The 21,663-nt window shown below is 61.0% G+C and overlaps 1 protein-coding gene across 10 annotated transcripts in view; it reads right to left on the bottom strand.

Annotated features, from left to right (window-relative positions):
- Positions 1-21,663, bottom strand: part of PTPRF (protein tyrosine phosphatase receptor type F) — a 572,086-nt gene that overhangs the window by 105,814 nt on the left and 444,609 nt on the right. For all 10 annotated transcript variants that reach the window (XM_089780368.1, XM_089780367.1, XM_089780372.1 and 7 more), the window contains one exon: positions 13,539-13,727. In XM_089780368.1, coding sequence (XP_089636494.1) covers positions 13,539-13,727 — 189 coding nt within the window. The remainder of the gene's footprint in view (positions 1-13,538; positions 13,728-21,663) is intronic.

Here is a 21,663-nt window from a genome sequence, read left to right as displayed (position 1 = left end):
AGCTCTCCGGTGAGCCCTGGTAGACGTCTGGTCTTCGCCTCTCTGCAAGGAGTCCCCAGGTCGCCTGCACACGCCCCGGGGAGCCTGGAGCACGTGACGTCCCTCCCGAGTCACTGTCCCCCCCGTCCTGGTGGGCTTCTTCGGCCCCTTCCCTGGACGAGACCCCCTGGGCCAGAGCCTGTGCCCAGCTCTGGGCCTGCCTCTCCCCTGGCAGGTTCCAGGACTCGGGGACCAAGCCCAAGCAAGCCACAGAGGCGCAGCTGCCCAGTAAGTGGGTGAGAGGGCTGTGTACAGGGACGGGGGGGTAGGGCTAACACAAGCGGGGTCCAGAGCACCTCCCCCAGCCCTGGCCCGGCTCTGGGTGCAGACTGCCCAAGGGTTACAGCGGGGCGGGGGAGGGCAGCGGCCTAGCGCAGAGAAGGAAAAACCCGCAGGCTGCGCAGGAAGGCCCCGCCCCCGCCCCCGCCGGGATGTGTTTTCGGGAGTGGAACTGGCTCCTGGGGGCTGGTGACTTGAGACTCCCAGGGAGGCTGGGCAAAGCACTAGGCACCCGCCATGGGAGCGCTCCCGCAGGGCTGCAGGGCTGGCCAGGCGGCCGCTGACACACCAGGGCGTTTCCCAGCACGGTGCAATTGCTGGGACTGTCACAGCCACGCCGCCCCGTTTCCTCACTCACCTCGGGCCGGGACAGCCAGGGCCCGCTGATCTCGCGGGAGGGGAATCGCCTTGGCGCTCAGGCCCTGTGCCGCCGCTCAGCGAGGTTCAGCGCGCCCGCTGGACGGAATGCCTTGGGAATGCGCAACCCCTGCCAAAGCCGGCCGTGGCCCGCGGGGACACACTGCCCCGGGCAGCGCCTGCCCCCCGGAGGATCCGCGTGGGGTTACTTGTCCCAGCAAGCCCCACACCCGGAGGGGAGCCCCAGCACGAACCACACCCCGGCACTGCCGTACGGAGGGTACCTCTGCCAGCCCTTCTCCGGCCCGGGGGACCCTCCAGCCAGAGTTCAGCAGGGAGCAGCGGCCCACACGGGTAAGGAGCGTCAGGCCGCAGGACAGCCCCGCGCAGCCCACCTCTGTCCGTGGGCGGCCGGCAGAGGCGCTGCTGTCTGAGCCGGCCGCAGCCCGGGGCTGGCAGCGCAGCAGAGAGCGGCTCTCCGGGGCAGGGGGAACAGGCATGCGGCCGCTGCTTTCCCTGCACTGGGCCGTGGATGGCAGCTCCGGGCCCCGGCTAGCCACACGCAGGCACTCTGCCGGGGGGGGCCCACCAGCGGCTGGGACGTGCTTGGAAGCAGCAGAATCCGGGGAAGGCCTGGGCTGGGCTCAGCTCACTCTCGGCTCCAGCCGAGACCTGGCACCCACCGGAGGGCAGTGCCGCTCAGCGGAGCCCAGACACCCCAGCTTGCTGGCAGGGGACTCGCGGGGCTCGGCCACGAGGGCACACAGACAAGAGCACAAGGCAAGGCCAGGAGCCGGTGGAGTCACGCCGCAGCCGTGCGCGAGGGCGTGTTGCGGCCCCGGTGTGAAATCCCAGCTCCTGACTCAGCCCCTCGCCGTGCTCAGCCAGCGGGTCTACAGGAGGCCGACAGAATCCCGTGGGGCATCCCTGGGCGTGTCTAGACTGCAGCCGCGTTCTGTCGAAAGTCAATCGAAGGAACGCGGCAGGTTTTTCGATCGCGGTAAACCTCGTTTGACGAGGAAAAGCGCCTTTTCCTGAAAGCGCTCGCTTGAGAAACGGCGCTATTGAATGCAAATTGCTTTTTCGAAAGAGCGGCTTGTGGTCTAGACAGACCCCTTGTGATCCTGCTCCTCCCCGGCTCTGCCCCCAACTCCCTGGCCGCAGCCCCCCAAGCGGCTTTCCCTGCCAGATGTTTGGTGCTGAGGCCTGGCCCCTGCATCGCCCTCCCGAAGAGGCCCTGCTCCGAGAGGGGATTCCCTGCCCGCGCCACTGGAAATCCAGGCCCTCCTCCCATCCAGAGACCCCTTTTGCAGGGTCCCTGCTCGCCAGGAGCTTTCGCCGGAGCAGTCCAGGGACACCAGCGCAGGGGAGCCACGTGGCCAGAAAGGCCCTTCCTGGCAGCAAGAAGCAGCTTGGCCCTCGCAGACAGACACCCCCAGCCCACACGAGGCATCGCAGGCGCCAATTACGCAAACGAGCTCACACTCATCTGCCACAATCATGTCTTGTTAGTGCATCGCGTCCCGGCCCCGATGACTGGCACGCCGGGGCCTGGCGTGGACGCTGGCGCCGCAGCCGGGCACCGGGACTCGGCTACACGCCCGAGCGACCGCTGGTGATGGCACTGGCCCGTGGGCAAGCGGGGGAGGGGGGATGGAGGCCAAGCGGCGGCTCGCTTGGTCTGCTGTGCCACGACTGGATCTTGCAGGGCCAGGTCCTGGACAGGGCCCTCAAAGTCTTCGGGGCTCAGTACCAGCTGTGAGCTCTCACTGGGGACACTGATGGGCGTGGCTCTCGGGACATCAGTCTTCAAGCAAATGCAGCAGCGAGTGACCCGCGTCTCCCTGCCGACGGCCGCGCTGCCATCGCAGGCCACGTCTTAGGCAAAGCCCAGGGCCCAGCAGAAAGGCTCCAGAGCACAGGCACCCACAAGAGGAACGCAGGGCAGCACCTCCTGACTGCATCGCCCTCGCACACCAGACTCGAGGGGTCCCTGCGGCAGCCGTGCGGACCAAAGGCAGGCCGGGAACGCCAAGGGCCCACTCGCTGTCTCTGGCATTGCCCCCACCCCCGCTGCACGAATAGTCCCATGAAACTCCTGCTCCTGCAGCAGGAACGAAGAGCCCAGAGATGCCCTGAAACTGGATTCAGCTCGACAGCCCCCCTGTGGAAGACCTGGACACGGAGGGCCAGGCACCACAGCCTCTGACCCGGAGCGGCCGTCCTTCCACAGCCCCATGTGTCCGTCTGCCTAGCAGGCCTGCCGCTCGTGGGCTCCATGTCTCTGTGGAGCGTGTAACAGGGCTCGGGGCCGGCCGGCCGCCAGGGCATTGCCGAAAGGCAGAGCGAGCACCTAGCGCTAAGAGCAGCGGCCAGCGAAGGGACACTGCTCGCTGCGGCTGAGCAATCACAGACAACAGCGGCAGGACCAAAGGGAAAGGTTAGTCCCAGAAATGCAGCTCAGCCTGGCTCCTGGGGGCTGTTTCGAAGGGATTTCCTACCTTCCCTGCCTGTGGCCCATGCGCCGATCCCGGCAAATGCCCTTTGTGCAATCTGGACCTGTCCTCTGTAACATCCGGAACTACCCAGGCTGCTTCCCACAGCCAGCTCACCTCGGGGAGTTCCACGGCTAGCCAGCCCCGTCGGATGGCCCACACAGGGCCGGCTCGCCTTTCCCACCCGGCCCACCGACTCCAGAGAGGCAGCCAACTTACCTTGCGGCAGGGCTCAGAACACGGCAGAACCGCCACCTAAGTGGAGGTGACCTCTCCCTTCATCTAATCTCTGGCATCCTTAGAAACGCCCCAAGCTCCGCTTTGCACAGCAGGCCTGAGGCTAGCAGTACTGCCCCAGGGAAAGGCAGAACAGGGCACGTGGCTTCTGGTTCCCCCCCCAGAAATGCCGTCGCTGACACTCAGACAGGACACAGACATTGCAAATAACGTCAAGCACATTCGTAAAAGGCCTGTCAGGGTTCGAATGGGAGGGGTGTATGCTTTATGAGATGGATGATTCTTAGTACAGAGATATGGTGGGTTCCCAAGCAGGGGACTGGAACATCCACACCGTTCTGATGCTGAGTCACTAATGTCATCAGACAGCTGTCCGAGGCAAGGCCCAGGAAGCGCAGCATGCTGTGTGCCCAGCGCTGGGAGCGCGGCGCACTCAGCTACTTGCCATTCAATCTGTCCCTTCCTTTTAGGGCTTGGAACAGGAGTGGAGATGAAGAAATAGCGCAAGGAGCGTGGAGCATCGCAGCTGTCTGTCTCGCAGCATCCCAAAGGCAGGAACGACACACACCTCCGCCCATTCATTTGTTAGAAGGAAATAAATCGTTTCAATCTTTTTCTCTGACCCAGATATGCACACAGGCAACGATGCAAATACGCACGAAGCAGCAATTCGCATTTGCTCTGAACTCACTTCACAGGCGCTGAAAACATTAATCCACAGCAACAGAACCAGTTCCAAAGAGCCAATGACGAGCTCCCCGCGGTGATTCAGTGGAGGGTGTCAAGGAGGAAAGGAGCCGCACTGGACAAATGAGACTGTATCAATTTGGAGGGGTAATAATTCCATCAGAAATGTAGGGGTCAGTCAACAGTAGTAACAGAGATCACAAGAGAACTCGGAGGCCTTCCCGCCCACCACAGACTAGCATGCTCCCGCTAATCGAAAGGGAGGCCTGTGAGTGGCAGGCTAGAAAAACAGCCCGCCAGTTGGAAAGTCATTACTGGTGCACACAGGCTGTGAAAAGCTAGCCGAAGCCGGTGCACGCTGGGCTGTCAAACTGAAGGTGGGTTTAATGAAGGCTCAGAGCCGCCAGATTCATTTGCTCAAAACCGACCTCTCTGCGACAATGCAGTGCACCTGGCTCTGGGCGCACGGGGAGGCTCGGGGTCTCCCTGAGGAGGGGCGGATTCTTTGCTCCCCCACATTGCAGAGGCACCCAACTGGAAAGATCTCAAGCCGAGGGGCTGCTTGTGTCCCAGCCAGACCTGCCTGAGCGCTCCAGACTTCATCCTCAGCTGATTAGATTTTCATGCCTGTCTGCAGCAGAATGAAAAAGGGTCGATTGTTCTCTTGTGAAAACGTTAGTCTGAAACGTACACCACCCGGCAGATCAAAACTCCCCGCGCCCCCGCCACAGCAGGGCAGTACCGAACTTCAGAGAGTTCTCGAAGGCGCCGGAGGAGCCCGCTGGGAAGAAGTTCCACTTTGCAAACTTTCCGTGGCGTCACCCCCTTTCAACAGAGCACCACTGCGACGGAGTCACGCGCAGAACCGCCCCGCCCCGCCCCCGCCCCGCCCCCGGGGTGCAGATGGGCCAGGGGCTGGCAGAGTCGGGCGAGAGAGAAAGCTGGATGAGAAACACTGGTGGAGAAGGAGGAGGGCAGACAGAAAATGGAGTGAGTGACACATTCCAGCATTCTTACCTCTGATTGGTGTACCACCTGGTGAGGTAATTTGAATGCAAATAAGATCAGAGAGAAGTGTTAGTACAAGGAGGAAAGGAAGGAAATTGTAACTTAAAAGCAGAAAAAGTTTTCAAAGCCAGAATTTGTCTCCGCGCGACAGGAGCCAATCAAACCAGACGGGGGTGCAGTAACGGCACAGGGACACGCTGGTGTTAGTAAAGCCCACTGCACAGTGTCGAGCCCCCGCCGAGGGGCACGGGGCCGGGCCTACCTGCACGCATTGCCCGCTATGCCAGCAGGAGACGCTGGAGGGGACCGTGCCCGGGGGGACAGTGCAGTGTGAGTGCGGAGAGAGGTGGTGGCGCTACGCGAGGGTCACAGGCGTGGGGCACATTCGGCTTGCAGCTCACGATCACCAGTGGGGCCGATTACAGACATTCAATAAGGTGAGGGGAGCGCAAACCCACTTGTAAGCCGCCCTCGGCGAGAGCGCACGCGTGCCGAGCCCGAACGCGCTTCCCTCTGGCGTGGAGATCAGCGCCAGGAAGAACTAGCTTCTCCTAGGAAACCTTTGCAAAGAAAGAACTGCAGAATTTCTGCTGATCACAGCAGCACCCCAGCCAGGCCGCCTCCTCTCTGCCTAGTTTGGGTGGCAGGTAGAGGAAAGAATCCCGACCCCTTTCTAAGGGGCAGGGATCAGTTCTGCGTGCAGTGCTGCGGTGCATCGTCAGAAGGCCTTTTGGTGCCAAGGTCAATTCCATGTGCTGCTGCAGTCAGCAACGGGTCGTTTTACAACGGGGTTCACGATTAGCATGTGACACATCAGCTAGTAACTGCCCGAGTTTACTACGTGGGCAATAAACAAAAACCAGATCCAAGCGCGCGGAGATCCAGGGAGGCGAATTGGTGGTTTTGTCCCCTTGGTCTTATGTGGCACATAGGAAGGCTGTTAGTGCGAGGCAGAGCCCATGCAGAACTCATCTGCAGGCAATTCGGGGTAGGTGCGGGTCTGATGCAGATTTGTAAGACCTGAATCCCAAGCACTTACCAAAGAGAACTGAGGAATTGAAAGAGACAGGAAAGGGTTAAACAGGACGCGTGTCAGCTCGGGGTGCACGGATTCATCAATAGCAGGATGCACACGCCCGTCTAACCGCTCCCATTCCATCGCCCCCCCCCGGCAAACACACACAGACACTCAGAGAGTTTCTGTAAACACAAAGGAGGCAGATTTGAAGCATGTTTCAGGTGCCTCTGAAAAAGGGCTTAAAGCACGGACCTTGGTTCTCCCTGCTCACTGGCGCCTTCTCCTCCGCGGCCGCGGGCCTCCCTTCTCGCCCGATGGCGGGGTCACCGGCCTGCAGCTGTGGGAATCTCTCCTTGGCCATCTGCTGCCTCTGCCCCCCTCTCGGGAACTCCGGCTGCCCGTGAGCGCCAGACACCTGCTCGCCCCCCGGCCGCAGCAGGGAGCCGAGGTCTCTCTCTGCCCAGCCAGAGGGTCGCTCTCCACGCAGGCACGGACCGGCCGGAGGGGCTCGAGGGTTCTGCTAACTCCAGCTGGTAAGTCTCCCAGCACAACAGCGGGGCCCTGTTCTCTGGCCTGCCTGTCTCCACGGCTCCAGGAGCAAGAGCCGTGGCGACCTGCTCCCCTTCCTGCATCACAGCCCAACCCCGGCCCGCGCTGAGCCGCACGACGGTCACGCAGCCCCTGCGGAGAACGCGTGCGGGGAGCCCCGAGAGCCCTTTCCCAGGGGACGCTCCACGTGACCAGGCCAGGCTGGTCTGCCCTCGCGCCCCTCAGGCCAGGAAGCTGCCAGCAGGGTATCCTGGGAGGGCCAGAGGGCGTCTGACGCGGGGCAGCCCAGGTCCAAGCTGTCAGCTGGTCCTTTGTGCGCGCCGACGGGCCGGCGTGCTGCTGAGCCCGCCCCACAGGAGCTGCTCGGACAGCCCCCCCTCGGGCCCCGTGCGGACAGCACTCGGCTTTGCCGCTGGGACCGAGGGCGGAGCCGGCTGCGTGGCCTGGGCCTAGGAGCACGGACTCATCGTAGGGCTCTCGTCCAGCACCTTCACAGGCACGGCTCAGCCCGTCTCCGATGCTGGGGCCGGGAGAACCAGAGGGCCCCCACCGCCACCGCCCGGTGCTGCTGCGTGCGGGGCCCTGCTGGCTGGCAGCCCTGGCACAAGCGTTGCAAGAGGGACTCTGAGTCCCGCACTGGCTGCTGGCCAGGCCCACTGCTGAGGGAGCTGACGCGTCACCTGGGGCCTGTGCCCCGTTGGACGGGCCATTCGGCAGCTGCCCCGCTGGAGTCCGGGCTTACGCCCTGGCCCTGGCAGAGCCCCAGGCTCCTGCCACTCTCCACACGGGCGGTGGGGATGCGGGGAAGCTGTAGTGTTCTGGGCTCCTGCCCCCCGCCCCCCAAGGCCAGGGGCTTTGGGGCCCGACTGCCATGCAAGCAGGAGCTGACAGAGCGGCTCCTCGCAGGGCCACGTTCTCGGGCGGCCGAGCGCAGCGGCGCGGCTCCAGGGCTCCAGCCAACCCCAGGTGACCGCTGGCCGGGGGGCCCCTGGGAGGCGAGCCCACGTGGGCTAGCAACGCCGGGCAGCAGCCGGGGAGACCGAGCAGGCAGCTGCCCCACGGTGGAGCGAGGCACCGGGCTAGGCGGGGCAGATCTGGAATTCGTAGGGTTCCCCCCAGCCGGGAGCAGGACAAGGAAGGCACCTTCCACCCTCCCTCCCCCGGCTTCATCCCGCCCCTCCTCAGCGCCAGGAACAACGGGAAGCAACCATGACAGGCTCTGGGTGCTGGGGGGGAGGGGGCTGGGCTCAGGCTCTGGGCGTTTGGGCAGTGGGGCAGGGGGTGGGGGGCTCAGGTTCTGGGGCGGGGCTTGAGGGTCGCTGCTCGGGTCCCTAACGCCCAATACAAGCTCCTGGGTGTCACCAGGAAGGCTCAGGCCTGGTCTGCACGGGGGAAGTTGTCTCCAAATCACTAACTAGTTTGAAAGCCAATTCAGCTAGCGCGGTTTAAAATCCGCTGGAGTCGTGGTGTTGACGGGCTCCTGGTTGCGTGAGCCTCTTTCAGAGCCTGCAGGCACCCGGCACCGCCAGCCGCTAGCAGCTTAGCAGCACCACTTTCCAAACGGTTAATTTCTCCAGTGCAGACGGGGCGTCCCTCCTGCAACACCTGCCGACGACCGGGGGATCCAGCACGAAGCCACCAGGCAGGATCCAAGTCCCTTGCCCTGTGCACTGATTGTCCAGCTGGCAGGCAAGAGATCTTGGGCCTACTGTTGGGCTGAACTCCTCCGTGGTGGGCTGAACTCTGTACTGTTGGGCTGAACTCCTCCGTGGTGGGTTGAACTCTGTACTGTTGGGCTGAACTCCTCCGTGGTGGGCTGAACTCTGTACTGTTGGGCTGAACTCCTCCGTGGTGGGCTGAACTCTGTACTGTTGGGCTGAACTCCTCCGTGGTGGGCTGAACTCTGTACTGTTGGGCTGAACTCCTCCGTGGTGGGTTGAACTCTGTACTGTTGGGCTGAACTCCTCCGTGGTGGGTTGAATTCCGCCGTGGTGGGTTGAACTCCGTACTGTTGGGTTGAACTCCGCCACGGTGGGTTGAACTCTGCTGTGGTGGGTTGAACTCCGCCATGGTGGGCTGAACTCCGCCGTGGTGGGCTGAACTCCGTACTGTTGGGCTGAACTCCGTACTGTTGGGCTGAACTCCGCCGTGGTGGGCTGAACTCCGTACTGTTGGGCTGAACTCCGCCACGGTGGGTTGAATTCCGTACTGTTGGGCTGAACTCCGCCACGGTGGGTTGAATTCCGTACTGTTGGGCTGAACTCCGCCACGGTGGGTTGAATTCCGTACTGTTGGGTTGAACTCCGTACTGTTGGGTTGAACTCCGCCATGGTGGGTTGAATTCCGTACTGTTGGGCTGAACTCCGCCACGGTGGGTTGAATTCCGTACTGTTGGGTTGAACTCCGTACTGTTGGGTTGAACTCCGCCATGGTGGGTTGAATTCCGTACTGTTGGGCTGAACTCCGCCACGGTGGGTTGAATTCTGTACTGTTGGGTTGAACTCCGTACTGTTGGGTTGAACTCTGCTGTGGTGGGTTGAACTCCGTACTGATGGATTGAACTCCGCCACGGTGGGTTGAATTCCGTACTGTTGGGTTGAACTCCGTACTGTTGGGTTGAACTCCGCCACGGTGGGTTGAATTCCGTACTGTTGGGTTGAACTCCGTACTGTTGGGTTGAACTCCGCCATGGTGGGTTGAACTCCGTACTGATGGATTGAACTCCGCCACGGTGGGTTGAATTCCGTACTGTTGGGTTGAACTCCGTACTGTTGGGTTGAACTCCGCCATGGTGGGTTGAACTCCGCCACGGTGGGTTGAATTCCGTACTGTTGGGTTGAACTCCGTACTGTTGGGTTGAAGCTCCTATTCAACCTTGGTGGGTCCTGTGCTTTGGGGCGGATTTGCTTGCCTCAGAGGCTCACAGCAGACCTCAATTTAGGCAGCTCACAGGGAGCATCAGCTTGTTTTTTGCTGAGCTCCTCTCACCACTGGCCAGTATGAGGAACAGGGGAAACCAAACTCCACGGTCTTGGAGAACTCTCCAAATGATACAGGGCTGAAAAACCCCATTTATTTCCAAAGAGACTTCTCCCTGAATGGAAATGGGGAGCAGTGATGGAGGGAATGGGCCCACCCTCACTCCAGGTTCCAGCCCAGGGCCCTGTAAATGTCTCCAACGCCTGACAGCTACAAACCCCTGGCTACTTCCCACACCTTCCTTATCTCGGCTCTACCCCCTGTACCCACATGCACTTGTTCCTCCGAGCTCCTTCTGTCACCTCAGCGCCTCGCCCACCGAACAAACGGCAGGGGAGCCCTTTGGAACCGCTCTTAATTGGCCTCACGTCTTCCAACTAGCCTGGCTCACTTGGCTCTGGAGGCCGTAATTGCCTCCGGGAGCTTAACTGCCCTGATTCTGGCAAGTTCCTACCGGTTCTGAGTTAGCCCTTGTTAGTTTACCCTGGGAACGGAGACTTACTCAATCTCTGGCTAATGTATTTCCCTCCTACCCCTCTGGCCTGGCCCGGCCCGGTCACAATATGTACACACACTGCGGACCAGTGGCAGGAATGACACCAGGACATACATGCATGGGGCTGCCAACTTTCCAACTGCACAAAACCTACCACCCTAGCCCCACGGCCCCGCCCCCTGCCCTCACTCACTGCATGCCTCCGCTATTGGTGGTTCGTTCTCCCACGCCCTCACTCACTTTCACTAAGCTGGGGTCTGGGGGTGTGGGGTACAAGAGGGGGCTTTTGGCTGGGGCCTAGGAACTGGAGTGCGGGATGGTGCCGTGGGTTGAGGCATGGACTGGGATTGTGGGAGGGGGCTCGGAGCTAGGGCAGGGGGGATGTGAGGGTTTTGGCTGGGGGTGCAAACTCTGGAGCGGGACGGGGCTGAGGCGCGGGGCTGGGGTGCGGACTTACTTTGGAGGGCTCCAGGAAGCAGCGCAGCAAGGCTAAGGCAGGCTAGGCCCCACCTGTCCTGGGCGGTTCCACGCTGCACTCCGAAAGCGACCATCAGGTCCAGCTCCTAGGCTGGGTGGGGTCCAGGAGGCTCTCGCCCACAGGTGCCACGCCCCTCAGCTCCCATTGGCTGGTCCGTGGCCCGGGGGAGGTGCAGAGCCGGTGCTCAGAGCAGGCAACGTGCAGAGCCTCCTGCCATCCTGTCGAGGAGCCGACCTGCAGGCCACAGCAGGGTGTTGGGACAGGTGGGGACCAGCCTACCTCAGCCCTGCAGCACCATCAGCCGGCCTACCAACGGCTCGGCTGGCAGTGCTGACTGGAACCACTAGGGTCCCTTTTCGACCGGGTGTTCCCGTCAAAAACCAGACACCTGGTCCCTGAACATGACCTGGAGTTTTCTTTCTGACAGAGACTCCAGCTGGCAGTGTGTTCTGGGGCTCAAACCGCCTCAGGCGACGACTGGTCTGCCAACGCCCATGCTCGCCAGGCCCCGTCACAGGAAGACAAGGGCGCTAGACGCCGCCGGCACAGCTCATCGTGGGCATGCCTGGTCTGACGGCACATTACTTCAAAGCTTCTGTCTGAAGCCCCTAGAAATAAGCGTGTTGGAGGACAGCGCCTTTTCCTCCCATCGGCCTTCTTAGCGTGCCAGGTCCTCAGACTGGGCCAGGAGCTGGGAGAAGTCAAGGGAAAACCTGCCTCTCACAAGAGAGTTACGGTTTCCGAAGAGACTTTGGCATTGTCAGACTGACATTCAATATAGCTGAGGGAGAACTCTGGTCCTTGTGGAAAACAAGACATAGCCAAGGACCGTGCTGCGGGAGACTGTGGTTAGAAAATGGCATGTCTGCTAGGTCTGGACTTTACTGTTTTAACTACAGTCCATCTGGCTGTCTCATTAGTTGTAATCACATTACATTAAATGAGTTTGTGCTCCGGCTGAGACAGACTGTGCTGACACCAGGCTGGCTGGGAGATCCTTGTATCAGACGATTGTGCTCTGAATGGAGCAGGGACTCCGTTACGTGGAGAACAGGACTGTCAAATGAAATGCTTGTTTACATTTATTTTCCTCTGAAAAGCAACTTTCCTTCACTATCAAATTCTGCTGGAGTCTCTCCTGTCAGCTGGCGGACGGCTGACTATTATCCTGCCACCAACAGGACAGAGGCAGTGGGTGAGGCAGAATCCATTTTCCATGCCCGGTTCTTGCTCAGATTGTACTGACACGAACAACCGCACAAGCTTGCAGCTGGCAAATTACGACCCAGGATTTCCATGGTGTAAATTACTTGAGTCCTACTTTGGGGGAAGGAGGGAAGGGGCAAATCTTCATCCCAACCTTGGCTTTGCATCCTCCTTCCCTACCCTTAAAAACAAACCCTCAATCGCACCTGGGAGTCTGCTGCGTTGAGTCGAGAAAGCTCATTTCCTCCACTGGAGTCTAATCAATGTCTCTCCCAGGGCTGAGCTGTGTGTTGCTCATTGATTTCTAAACGGTTCCCTTGACACCTCCCTTGGTAATTAGAGTGTCTTCAACAAGCAGCCAAATTCCAGAGTTGGAATCCCCAGTGAAATGCAATTGAGACGTTGCTCGAGAACAGGAAAAAGGAAAGAAAACTTGGGCCCTCTGGCTGGGCTTTCCCGCTTTGCTCTTGCACTCCGTCCGCCCCTGAGCTGCGCTGGAGAGAGAGGCGCCGGGTGCCCACGGAGAGCTGTGGACAGCAAGCGCCTGGGAGCTGCCTTGCTCCCGCACACGGCTGCCTGCTGCTGCGGGTGAGTGAGTTCTGCGAGCCGCGGATCCACAGGCACCGTTGCTGCGGGGGGAGAGTTTCCTTCAGCACAAATGTCCCAAGATCCAGCCCTGGTTGCGGGACAGGACAGCGAAAGGTGGCCGTGAGGTCTCCTAAGCTGGGAATGGATGAGCGTCATTAGTGCTCACGGGCAGATGCTGGGGAAGGCAGAGTGCCAGGCTCCGTGCGGCTGGAGGGGGGCGCGATGGCTAACGACCCCTCTCCCGGCTACAGGCGGCTTCAGGCACGAGAGACGGCCCCGCAGAGGGCCCCCACTCGGAGGAGAGAAGGCAGCAATGTCCTGGCGGTGCCGTTCGGCTGCCTGTGTATCTCGCCGCAAGCCACACGGGCTGCACTGTCTGGTGGCAAGCGAAGGTCTGTCTGGGCAGGAGGCTCCCGTCATCGCCCCCACTTGCCCGTGCCAGGCACTGCTAACCAGCTGCGGGGCTGCACTTCAGCACTACGCCAGAGGATCCATTTCTCGCTCTGCAGCGGGCTGTGAGCTGGGGGGCAGGAAGACGCGCGACGGGCTGAGACCCCCAAGCGCACTTCGTGCCGCGGAGCAGCCTGCACCACGCACTGCGTGGCCCTGCCTCTGGCTTGCGGGAGAAGGAAGTGCGTCGGGGAGCAGGCCTGTCTGCGTGAAGCCCACAGGCTAGCCAGTCGCTACTCAGCTGCCTGGCTGCTCGCGGCTTTGCTGCTAGAGCAGGAGGCCAGGGAAAGCAGCATGTGGCCATGAACCAGCTGCTAGGAGCCTCGACTCTCGCAGCCCCTCTGCTCTGTTCTAGGGAGGCGCTACCCCGCCCCCGCCCCCAGCACATCCCAGCGCCTGGTGAGCAGACGCTGAAGTGTCTGCCCCTGCCCTGGGCCTGAGGCTGTCTCTTTGGGTGCTCCCCCGCCTTGTCAGGCACCCTGGAGAGCAGGCCTCTCCGCGCTCAGCTCTGCCCAACAGGCCACGCTATCCCGCCAGAGGAAACTGGCCCAAGAGCCCCTTTGTGTACCACGCTGGGAACCCGGCTGGGTCCAGTGCATCGCTGCCTCCAGAGCCAGATGGCAGGGTGGGGCGCGATGGAGAAGGGACGCCGCCCTTGCCTTGCGGCCTTACCTGAGCGGAGCTGTTTGATGCGCCCGTTGCTGGTGGCTGTATCCACAGGAAGGAAGTCCTTGAACCAGGAGATTTCAGGGTCTGGGTTGCCACTGGCGGCGCAGAGCATAGTAGCCGTGCGAGCCTTTTCTACCACCTTCAGCTGTGGGCCCATGTCGATGGTTGGGAAGCCGGAGGGGAGGTGATCCTCTGCAAGGGGAGACAACACACACCAGACATCAGTTACAGTGTGCACAGCAATGGGATCCAGTCCTGGCGGCAGCAGGGCCAAGCTGCAGCATCCATGCCTGTGCTGGAGAGCGTCAGCCCAACTCCCCCGCACCTAGAGCCACACTGCGGCCCACGCCGCAAAATGGGTGGTGCTCAGCAGTGACCTTCCACCCCCTGCGCAATGTGCTGCACCTGGGCACACACCCACGTGTGCCCTGTGCTGTGGCAGCATCTCCTGCCCACACAGCGAATAGCTAAGGCCCTGCCAAACTCACGCTCCATTTTAGTCCATTTCATGGCCATAAGATTTGAGCAATTGTACATTAAACGATTTTACCTACTTACATGTGAAATCTCGGTGCTGGAATTGCAGGGGCCGTGGAAGGGTCACAAGGTTACTGGGGGATAAAGGGGTTGCTGTGCTGCTCCCCTCACTTCTGCACTGCTGCTGACAGCGCTCTACAGAGCTGGGCCATGGAGAGCGGCGGCTGCCGGCTGGGAGCCCAGCTCTGAAGGCATAGCTGCCAGCAGCAGCAGTGCAGAGGGCTGACATGGTAGGGTGTTGCCACCCTTACTTCTGTGCTGCAGCGGGTGCAGAGCTGCCTTCTGAGCTGGGACCTGGCCAACAAGCACTGCTCTCCAGCCGCCCAGCTCTGCCGGCAGCGCAGAATAAGGGTGCAACTCTGCAACCCCCTACCATAAGCCTGTGATCCCTTTCAGGCCAGGACCCTAAATTCACCAAACGCTGCTCTCCCTGCTGCGCAGCCGAGGGTGAAAGCACGAGACTAGATTTCCTGGGCCATGCACTTGGTAGGGCCCCACGTGTGCTGCCCGAGGAGACGGGGACTTCATGGCAACGGGTGAGCGTTCTCCTGCCAGCTCCCAGCGTCTCCCCGGCCATGCCGCAGCGGCACAGAGCGCAGATCCGGTAGCACGCAGTGCACGCTGGCCTCTAACAAGCTCCACACAGGTTGCCTGGAAATGTAACTCTGCTGGGACAAATTGCCTGGGGACATGCTCATGACTCTCACTCACAGGCAAGCTCCGTCTCTCCAGCGGCAGGGGTGTGGCGGCATGCACGGAGCCAGAGGTGCGCCAAATGCTCCACAGACACGCTACAAACAACCCAACGGCACCAACGGCCCAGAGAAGGAAGAAGCCTCTTCCCCTTCTCCTAGGCAGGCTCCCAGCGAGGGCCCAGGTACAAATCCCCCGCCCCAAGCACTGTTAGGACGCGCACACGTAAGCAGACATCTCACCGTGCAGAGCCCTGCCGGGGGGGCACGAGGAAGCTCCCGCCGGGCTGCGCAGGCAGCGGAGGTGCCCAGGAGATGCCTGCTAGGGCGGCTGCTATGCCCTGCTCAGAGCACAGAGCCAGCCCGCTGGAAAGGGAAGGCTGAGTGGGTGGCTCTGCCATCCGCCCACAGGCAGGCAGGAACAGGCAGCTCCAGGGCAGCGGTCAGCAAGCCAGGCAGGCCGGCGCTCACGGGCGCCCTTCAGTGGCAAGATGCACTGGCCTGTGCTGAGCCCGAAAGGCAGGAGAAAGGGGCCCGCTTGCGCGGAGAGACCGCCCGGAGAGCACCAGACGTGCAGCTCTTCTCTGCACCCTTCTCTAGTCTGAGAGCAGAAGAGACCCAGCTACTCCACTCCAGGAATGAGGCCTTCTGCTCAGCAGCACACCGTTCCAACCTGCCGACCCCACCAGCCCGGGACCCTGCCTCCCACCGCCCCTCCCGGCCGAGACGCGCTCACAGCAGATACATTTGACAGCTCCTCAGCAGCAGCACAAACGAGGTCCCTTTGGCGACTAATCTCAACCCTCCCTGCCTAAGATCTGCGGAGAATCCCGACACTTCCCGCGTGTGCGTACACCCAGGCTCCACAGCGCCAGGCCACATCTGCTGTAAACAAAACCGAAGGCCAGAACGCGGCTTCTGTGTTTGGATGCGGAGCCAGCCAGGCTGCTCCGAAGGGAAAAAGCTATTGAGGCTTATTAAGAGCATGAGCCGTATTCTGTGTCCCAGCCCGGCCTCCCTAGAAACCTCCCCGGCAGCAGCAAACATAAGAGGGTTTTCTGAAAGGTACCACTGAAAACTTGTCCTTTCCCAGTCGCTCCCCATTGATTTTCAAAGACAAAAGGCAAACGGCTTAAAGAGAACGACCCCAGAGACAGCATTCGACAACAAGCAACCGCAGCCGACAACACAGACTGCTCCTGCGCTCGCGGGAGAGACCGCAGAACAGCGCGGCACAGCCGGAGCTGCGGAGGGGGCGAGACGCCGCGGGACAGCAACACGCACTCCCCGGGCGCGCAGCCCACGCCTTGCGCTCTGCGCCGTGAAGGCAGCGGTTCCGACTGGGGGCTGAAAGCCCCAGGTGGGGGGAGCTGAACGCCACGCTGAGCATTACCGGCTTGGCTGGCTTGCGAAGAATTCCCGCGCAAGGCACGCTAGCCTGTGATGTGCTGGACCCCACGTGCGGGTGGCGCCTTAGCACTAAAGCTTCACCAAATCCAAGGGACTCCCTTGCACAAACGCTCGTGATCTGCAAAGCCCCCAGCGCCCGGGCACGTGGGCTAAAGGAATCTCCCACTGAGCTCAGTCTGGTTCCAGGAGCCTGGCTCAGACCTCCGGGCAGGGCGCGGACCGGGGCCTCTTTGGGGCAGGAGGGACTCAAAGGCAAGGGAAGGCTTCTGAGACGAAGCGCGACAGGAAGAGGCTTTCGTGGTGCCGGGAAGACCCAGCCTAGCACCAGGCTACAGGGGGCCTCCCTCACTAGCCATTTGGAAAGAATCATCTCAGCCTCTAAAGAGCCCAGCACCGCGCAATACGCGTCCCGTGGGCATGTCTGCTGCCAGTCGGTGCCCCCCCACAGGCACAAAGGGCACCCCCAGCTTTTCCAGGGCTTTGGGCGGGTGGGTGCTGGAAAAACCGCCGGGCTAGGAGTCCCACAGAGCGCACACACACTCTCACTGCCCAGAGTCAGTCCCAAGGCGAGGAGTTCCACAGAGCGCGCACACACTCTCACTGCCCAGAGTCAGTCCCAAGGCGAGGAGTTCCACAGAGCGCACACACACACTCACTGCCCAGAGTCAGTCCCAAGGCGAGGAGTTCCACAGAGCGCACACACACTCTCACTGCCCAGAGTCAGTCCCAAGGCGAGGAGTTCCACAGAGCGCGCACACACTCTCACTGCCCAGAGTCAGTCCCAAGGCGAGGAGTTCCACAGAGCGCACACACACACTCACTGCCCAGAGTCAGTCCCAAGGCGAGGAGTTCCACAGAGCGCACACACACTCTCACTGCCCAGAGTCAGTCCCAAGGCGAGGAGTTCCACAGAGCGCACACACACTCTCACTGCCCAGAGTCAGTCCCAAGGCGAGGAGTTCCACAGAGCGCACACACACTCTCACTGCCCAGAGTCAGTCCCAAGGCGAGGAGTTCCACAGAGCACACACACTCTCACTGCCCAGAGTCAGTCCCAAGGCGAGGAGTTCCACAGAGCGCACACACACTCTCACTGCCCAGAGTCAGTCCCAAGGCGAGGAGTTCCACAGAGCGCACACACACACTCACTGCCCAGAGTCAGTCCCAAGGCGAGGAGTTCCACAGAGCGCACACACACTCTCACTGCCCAGAGTCAGTCCCAAGGCGAGGAGTTCCACAGAGCACACACACTCTCACTGCCCAGAGTCAGTCCCAAGGCGAGGAGTTCCACAGAGCACACACACACTCTCACTGCCCAGAGTCAGTCCCAAGGCGAGGAGTTCCACAGAGCGCACACACACTCTCACTGCCCAGAGTCAGTCCCAAGGCGAGGAGTTCCACAGAGCGCACACACACTCTCACTGCCCAGAGTCAGTCCCAAGGCGAGGAGTTCCACAGAGCGCACACACACTCTCACTGCCCAGAGTCAGTCCCAAGGCGAGGAGTTCCACAGAGCGCACACACACTCTCACTGCCCAGAGTCAGTCCCAAGGCGAGGAGTTCCACAGAGCGCACACACACTCTCACTGCCCAGAGTCAGTCCCAAGGCGAGGAGTTCCACAGAGCGCACACACACTCTCACTGCCCAGAGTCAGTCCCAAGGCGAGGAGTTCCACAGAGCGCACGCACACTCTCACTGCCCAGAGTCAGTCCCAAGGCGAGGAGTTCCACAGAGCCCACACACACTCTCACTGCCCAGAGTCAGTCCCAAGGCGAGGAGTTCCACAGAGCGCACACACACTCTCACTGCCCAGAGTCAGTCCCAAGGCGAGGAGTTCCACAGAGCACACACACTCTCACTGCCCAGAGTCAGTCCCAAGGCGAGGAGTTCCACAGAGCACACACACTCTCACTGCCCAGAGTCAGTCCCAAGGCGAGGAGTTCCACAGAGCGCACACACACTCTCACTGCCCAGAGTCAGTCCCAAGGCGAGGAGTTCCACAGAGCGCACACACACTCTCACTGCTCAGAGTCAGTTCCAAGGCGAGGAGTTCCACAGAGCGCACACACACTCTCACTGCCCAGAGTCAGTCCCAAGGCGAGGAGTTCCACAGAGCGCACACACACTCTCACTGCCCAGAGTCAGTCCCAAGGCGAGGAGTTCCACAGAGCGCACACACACTCTCACTGCCCAGAGTCAGTCCCAAGGCGAGGAGTTCCACAGAGCGCACACACACTCTCACTGCCCAGAGTCAGTCCCAAGGCGAGGAGTTCCACAGAGCGCACACACACTCTCACTGCCCAGAGTCAGTCCCAAGGCGAGGAGTTCCACAGAGCACACACACTCTCACTGCCCAGAGTCAGTCCCAAGGCGAGGAGTTCCACAGAGCGCACACACACTCTCACTGCCCAGAGTCAGTCCCAAGGCGAGGAGTTCCACAGAGCGCACACACTCTCACTGCCCAGAGTCAGTTCCAAGGCGAGGAGTTCCACAGAGCGCACACACACTCTCACTGCCCAGAGTCAGTTCCAAGGCGAGGAGTTCCACAGAGCACGCTCTCCCCTAGGTCCAGGACAAGCAGGGACAGGAGCTCCCAGCTACACCCCCCTGGGGCGACGTCTAATCGTCTTTTAACTACTAGGCCCCCCCGTGGCTGGGAAACGCTGAGCTCTCACGGTCTGCGCTGACCACTCGGAGGGCTGCCCACACACAGCCACGGGGCAAGCCCACCCCAGTGGTCCCAGCATGTGTCAGTCTTTGCACTGGCAATACAAGCGCAGCCAGGCCTGGAGCCTGAGTCTGGGCCACAGCACGCCGAGGCCCGGCGCCACTGCCCCTTCCTACGCGGCGGCTAAGGCCCAAAGGGAGGAGCCCATCCGAGAGGCAAACCCCACCCGGCACCGCAGCAGGCTGAGCCCTGGCCAGCAGCAGCAAGTGCCACCCCCGCGGGACCCGCCGGGCCCTGGTAGCACACGGCGGCCGAGCCAGACAGCGGGCCTGCGGGTGGCTGCAGGTTGCTCTAGGCAGCTCCCCTCGTTCCCCCGACCGTGTTTCCTCTGTCGGTGGGCAAGGCTCCCTCCCCCCCGCCTCTGAGCACGCTGGCCCCCGGCTCCCACCCCCATTCACAGCAGCTGCTCAGCCTTTCATCCCTGTGCTCATTTGCCAGCTCAGCTTTCCTCCAGGGGCCGACACCTGGCCCCACCCTCTGCCCCAGCTGGAGCACAGCAGGGCATGGGCAGCCCATCCCAGCGTCAGTCTGCGGGACACAGGGAGCAGCGCTGCATAACAGGCCCGCGTGCAGGAAGGGAGCAGCCGTCCTTGGTGCACAGAGCACTCGGCGGCGGCACCCCAGGGCTCAGCTCAGTGAGCTCTCCAGGGCCAACCCTCGCCCGGCTGCAAAGCTACACGCCTGCGTTGCAGGGCATTGCCAACAGGCGCCAATAAACCCCTTACTCCACACTCGCCAGGTGCCTCTTTGTGTCAACGGCTTTCCCACAAAGACTAGCTTTGATGAAACGATAGCGAAAACCATAAACCCTTTTATGGGCACTGTTCTTCATGTCCTGCGCCCGTAAAGCCAGGCCCCCTCAGTGCCATAAGTCCAATCACTCGGGCTGCAGCGGGAGAAAAGAAACGATGCCCAATATATTCTGAAAATAACAAAAAATTGTGGAAAGTACCTTTTCTATATGTTCCATTACAGCTGTAAGGTTAACTCTCGCACAATCCGTCAAAAGCTTTCTCCCCTTGGAACAGCTCATTCTGGGTGACAAACGGGGCCATAAACCTGTCACCGCGCTGGAAATACCCTCTCTGGCCACCGGTTCGCTAGCACGCCCCTCACCTCAGCGCCTCCCAGCTCAGTGCAACTCTCAGGGCCTCGCCAAGAACCCCCAAAGCTGCTTTGTGCTTCCTGGCCTGACGCTGTGCTCTCGGCTCGGCCGTGGCGGCTATTTGCACAAGCCAGCACGACGCACAGACGTGCACACGCACACGCACGCAGCCCAACGGTTCTATCGCTCCAGGAGCAGACCTGTCGGGACGCCCCGCCTGCTGTTGGGTGGGAATCGACCTGCAGGCAGAACACTGGTGGGGCAGGGGGGCTGCGTTGCATTTGGCGCATGGCTACCAGCACCACCCGGAGAGGGCGGGGCAGACGTCCAACACTACTGCATGGGGCAACAGGTGCATTCAGCGCCTGGGCCAGGGCTCTCGCCAAGCTCAAAATCACTTCTCCGTAAGGGTTCCGAGCAGAGGCCTGTGCGGCCCTGCAACCCAGGGGCTGTTGGGAGGGCAAACGGTCTGCTGATGAGCCCTTACGACAGTTCCACTCTTGATGGATGATCAGGGTTATTTTATACATTTCACAGGCCTCCTAACTGCCCTCCGAGGCCCTGAAATGCCGTAGCAAATGAAAACGATCAGTGAGAGGAAGACGGCCATTTAGAGCCCCACGAGTGGCAGGCAATATTAACGAATGGAAGAGGCAGGCTAACAAGGCTCCGATGCGCACTCCACTCCAGTGCCTCTGCCTGCCGAACAAACAGCCTGCACTCCTCCGGCACACACTACACTGAGCGGCTGCGCAATTAGCGCAAGACAATCAAAAGCAACAGAGCAACTGAGGAGCCCAGGAGAGGGGCATCATTTCGTGTGACAAGAGGATGCAGTGAGGTGGCTCCGTTCAGGCTGAACAAGCTCTACGCCGAAGGCTTGTTATTAATTGCTCGGAGAAGAGACTCGTCCTTTATGGGCTTGTGTTTTCACAGGCGTCCACGTCAACGCTCAGCAGAGAAGTGTGATTTAAGGCCCCGCTCTCTGAAGGCTCCCGGTGCCAGCATGAAAGCCTGGGAGGAATGAGACTGCCCGCGTGCGTTCTCCACCAACTCAACGCACATTCCAAGAGCACCGGCACCATCTTGCTACCTGCCTGAGGAAAAGGTGCAGTGAAACGAATGTGCTTCAAAGGCAACAAAGTATTAATCGCTGGGCTGGTGAGTAGGAACACAGGCGTGGCTGTTACACAAACCCTCATCGCCAGTGGGATCCAATGACAAACCCGTCAGCACCCGCGGGCATCACTCCGAAAACAACATGCTGAGGCTGTTGCTTCAAAATGTCACTTACTGGAAACCCCCAAACCGAGCCGTTGAGAGACTGTCTCCGAGCGAGCCTCATGCAATAGCACACACCAGCTGAGATGCGAACAAAACCACTGGAACCTCTTCAGACTAACACACAACAGCAGCAGGGAAACACTCCTAAAAAGGAGAGTCTGAGTCACGCGGCGCAAAGGAGGAGGAGACCTAAGGAAATTCAAGGCACGTGGTGGAAGAAAAGACTCTGGTAGGAAGGGCCCTGCCGTCGAGGTGCCGTGGGTGCACGCTCGCTCGGCTAATGGGCATGGGTTTATGAAACACAGAAAGCCAGCAGTCCGTGACGTGCCTGGAGAGGAAGCCGGCACTAGCCTTGCCCTTTACCACTGGGG

Source organism: Pelodiscus sinensis, chromosome 9, assembly GCF_052426305.1.
Source record: "Pelodiscus sinensis isolate ZL-2025 chromosome 9, ASM5242630v1, whole genome shotgun sequence".
Taxonomy (NCBI): Eukaryota; Metazoa; Chordata; order Testudines; family Trionychidae; genus Pelodiscus; species Pelodiscus sinensis.
The sequence above is the reverse complement of the archived record's forward strand: the minus strand, read 5'-3'. Positions and strand labels throughout refer to the sequence as shown.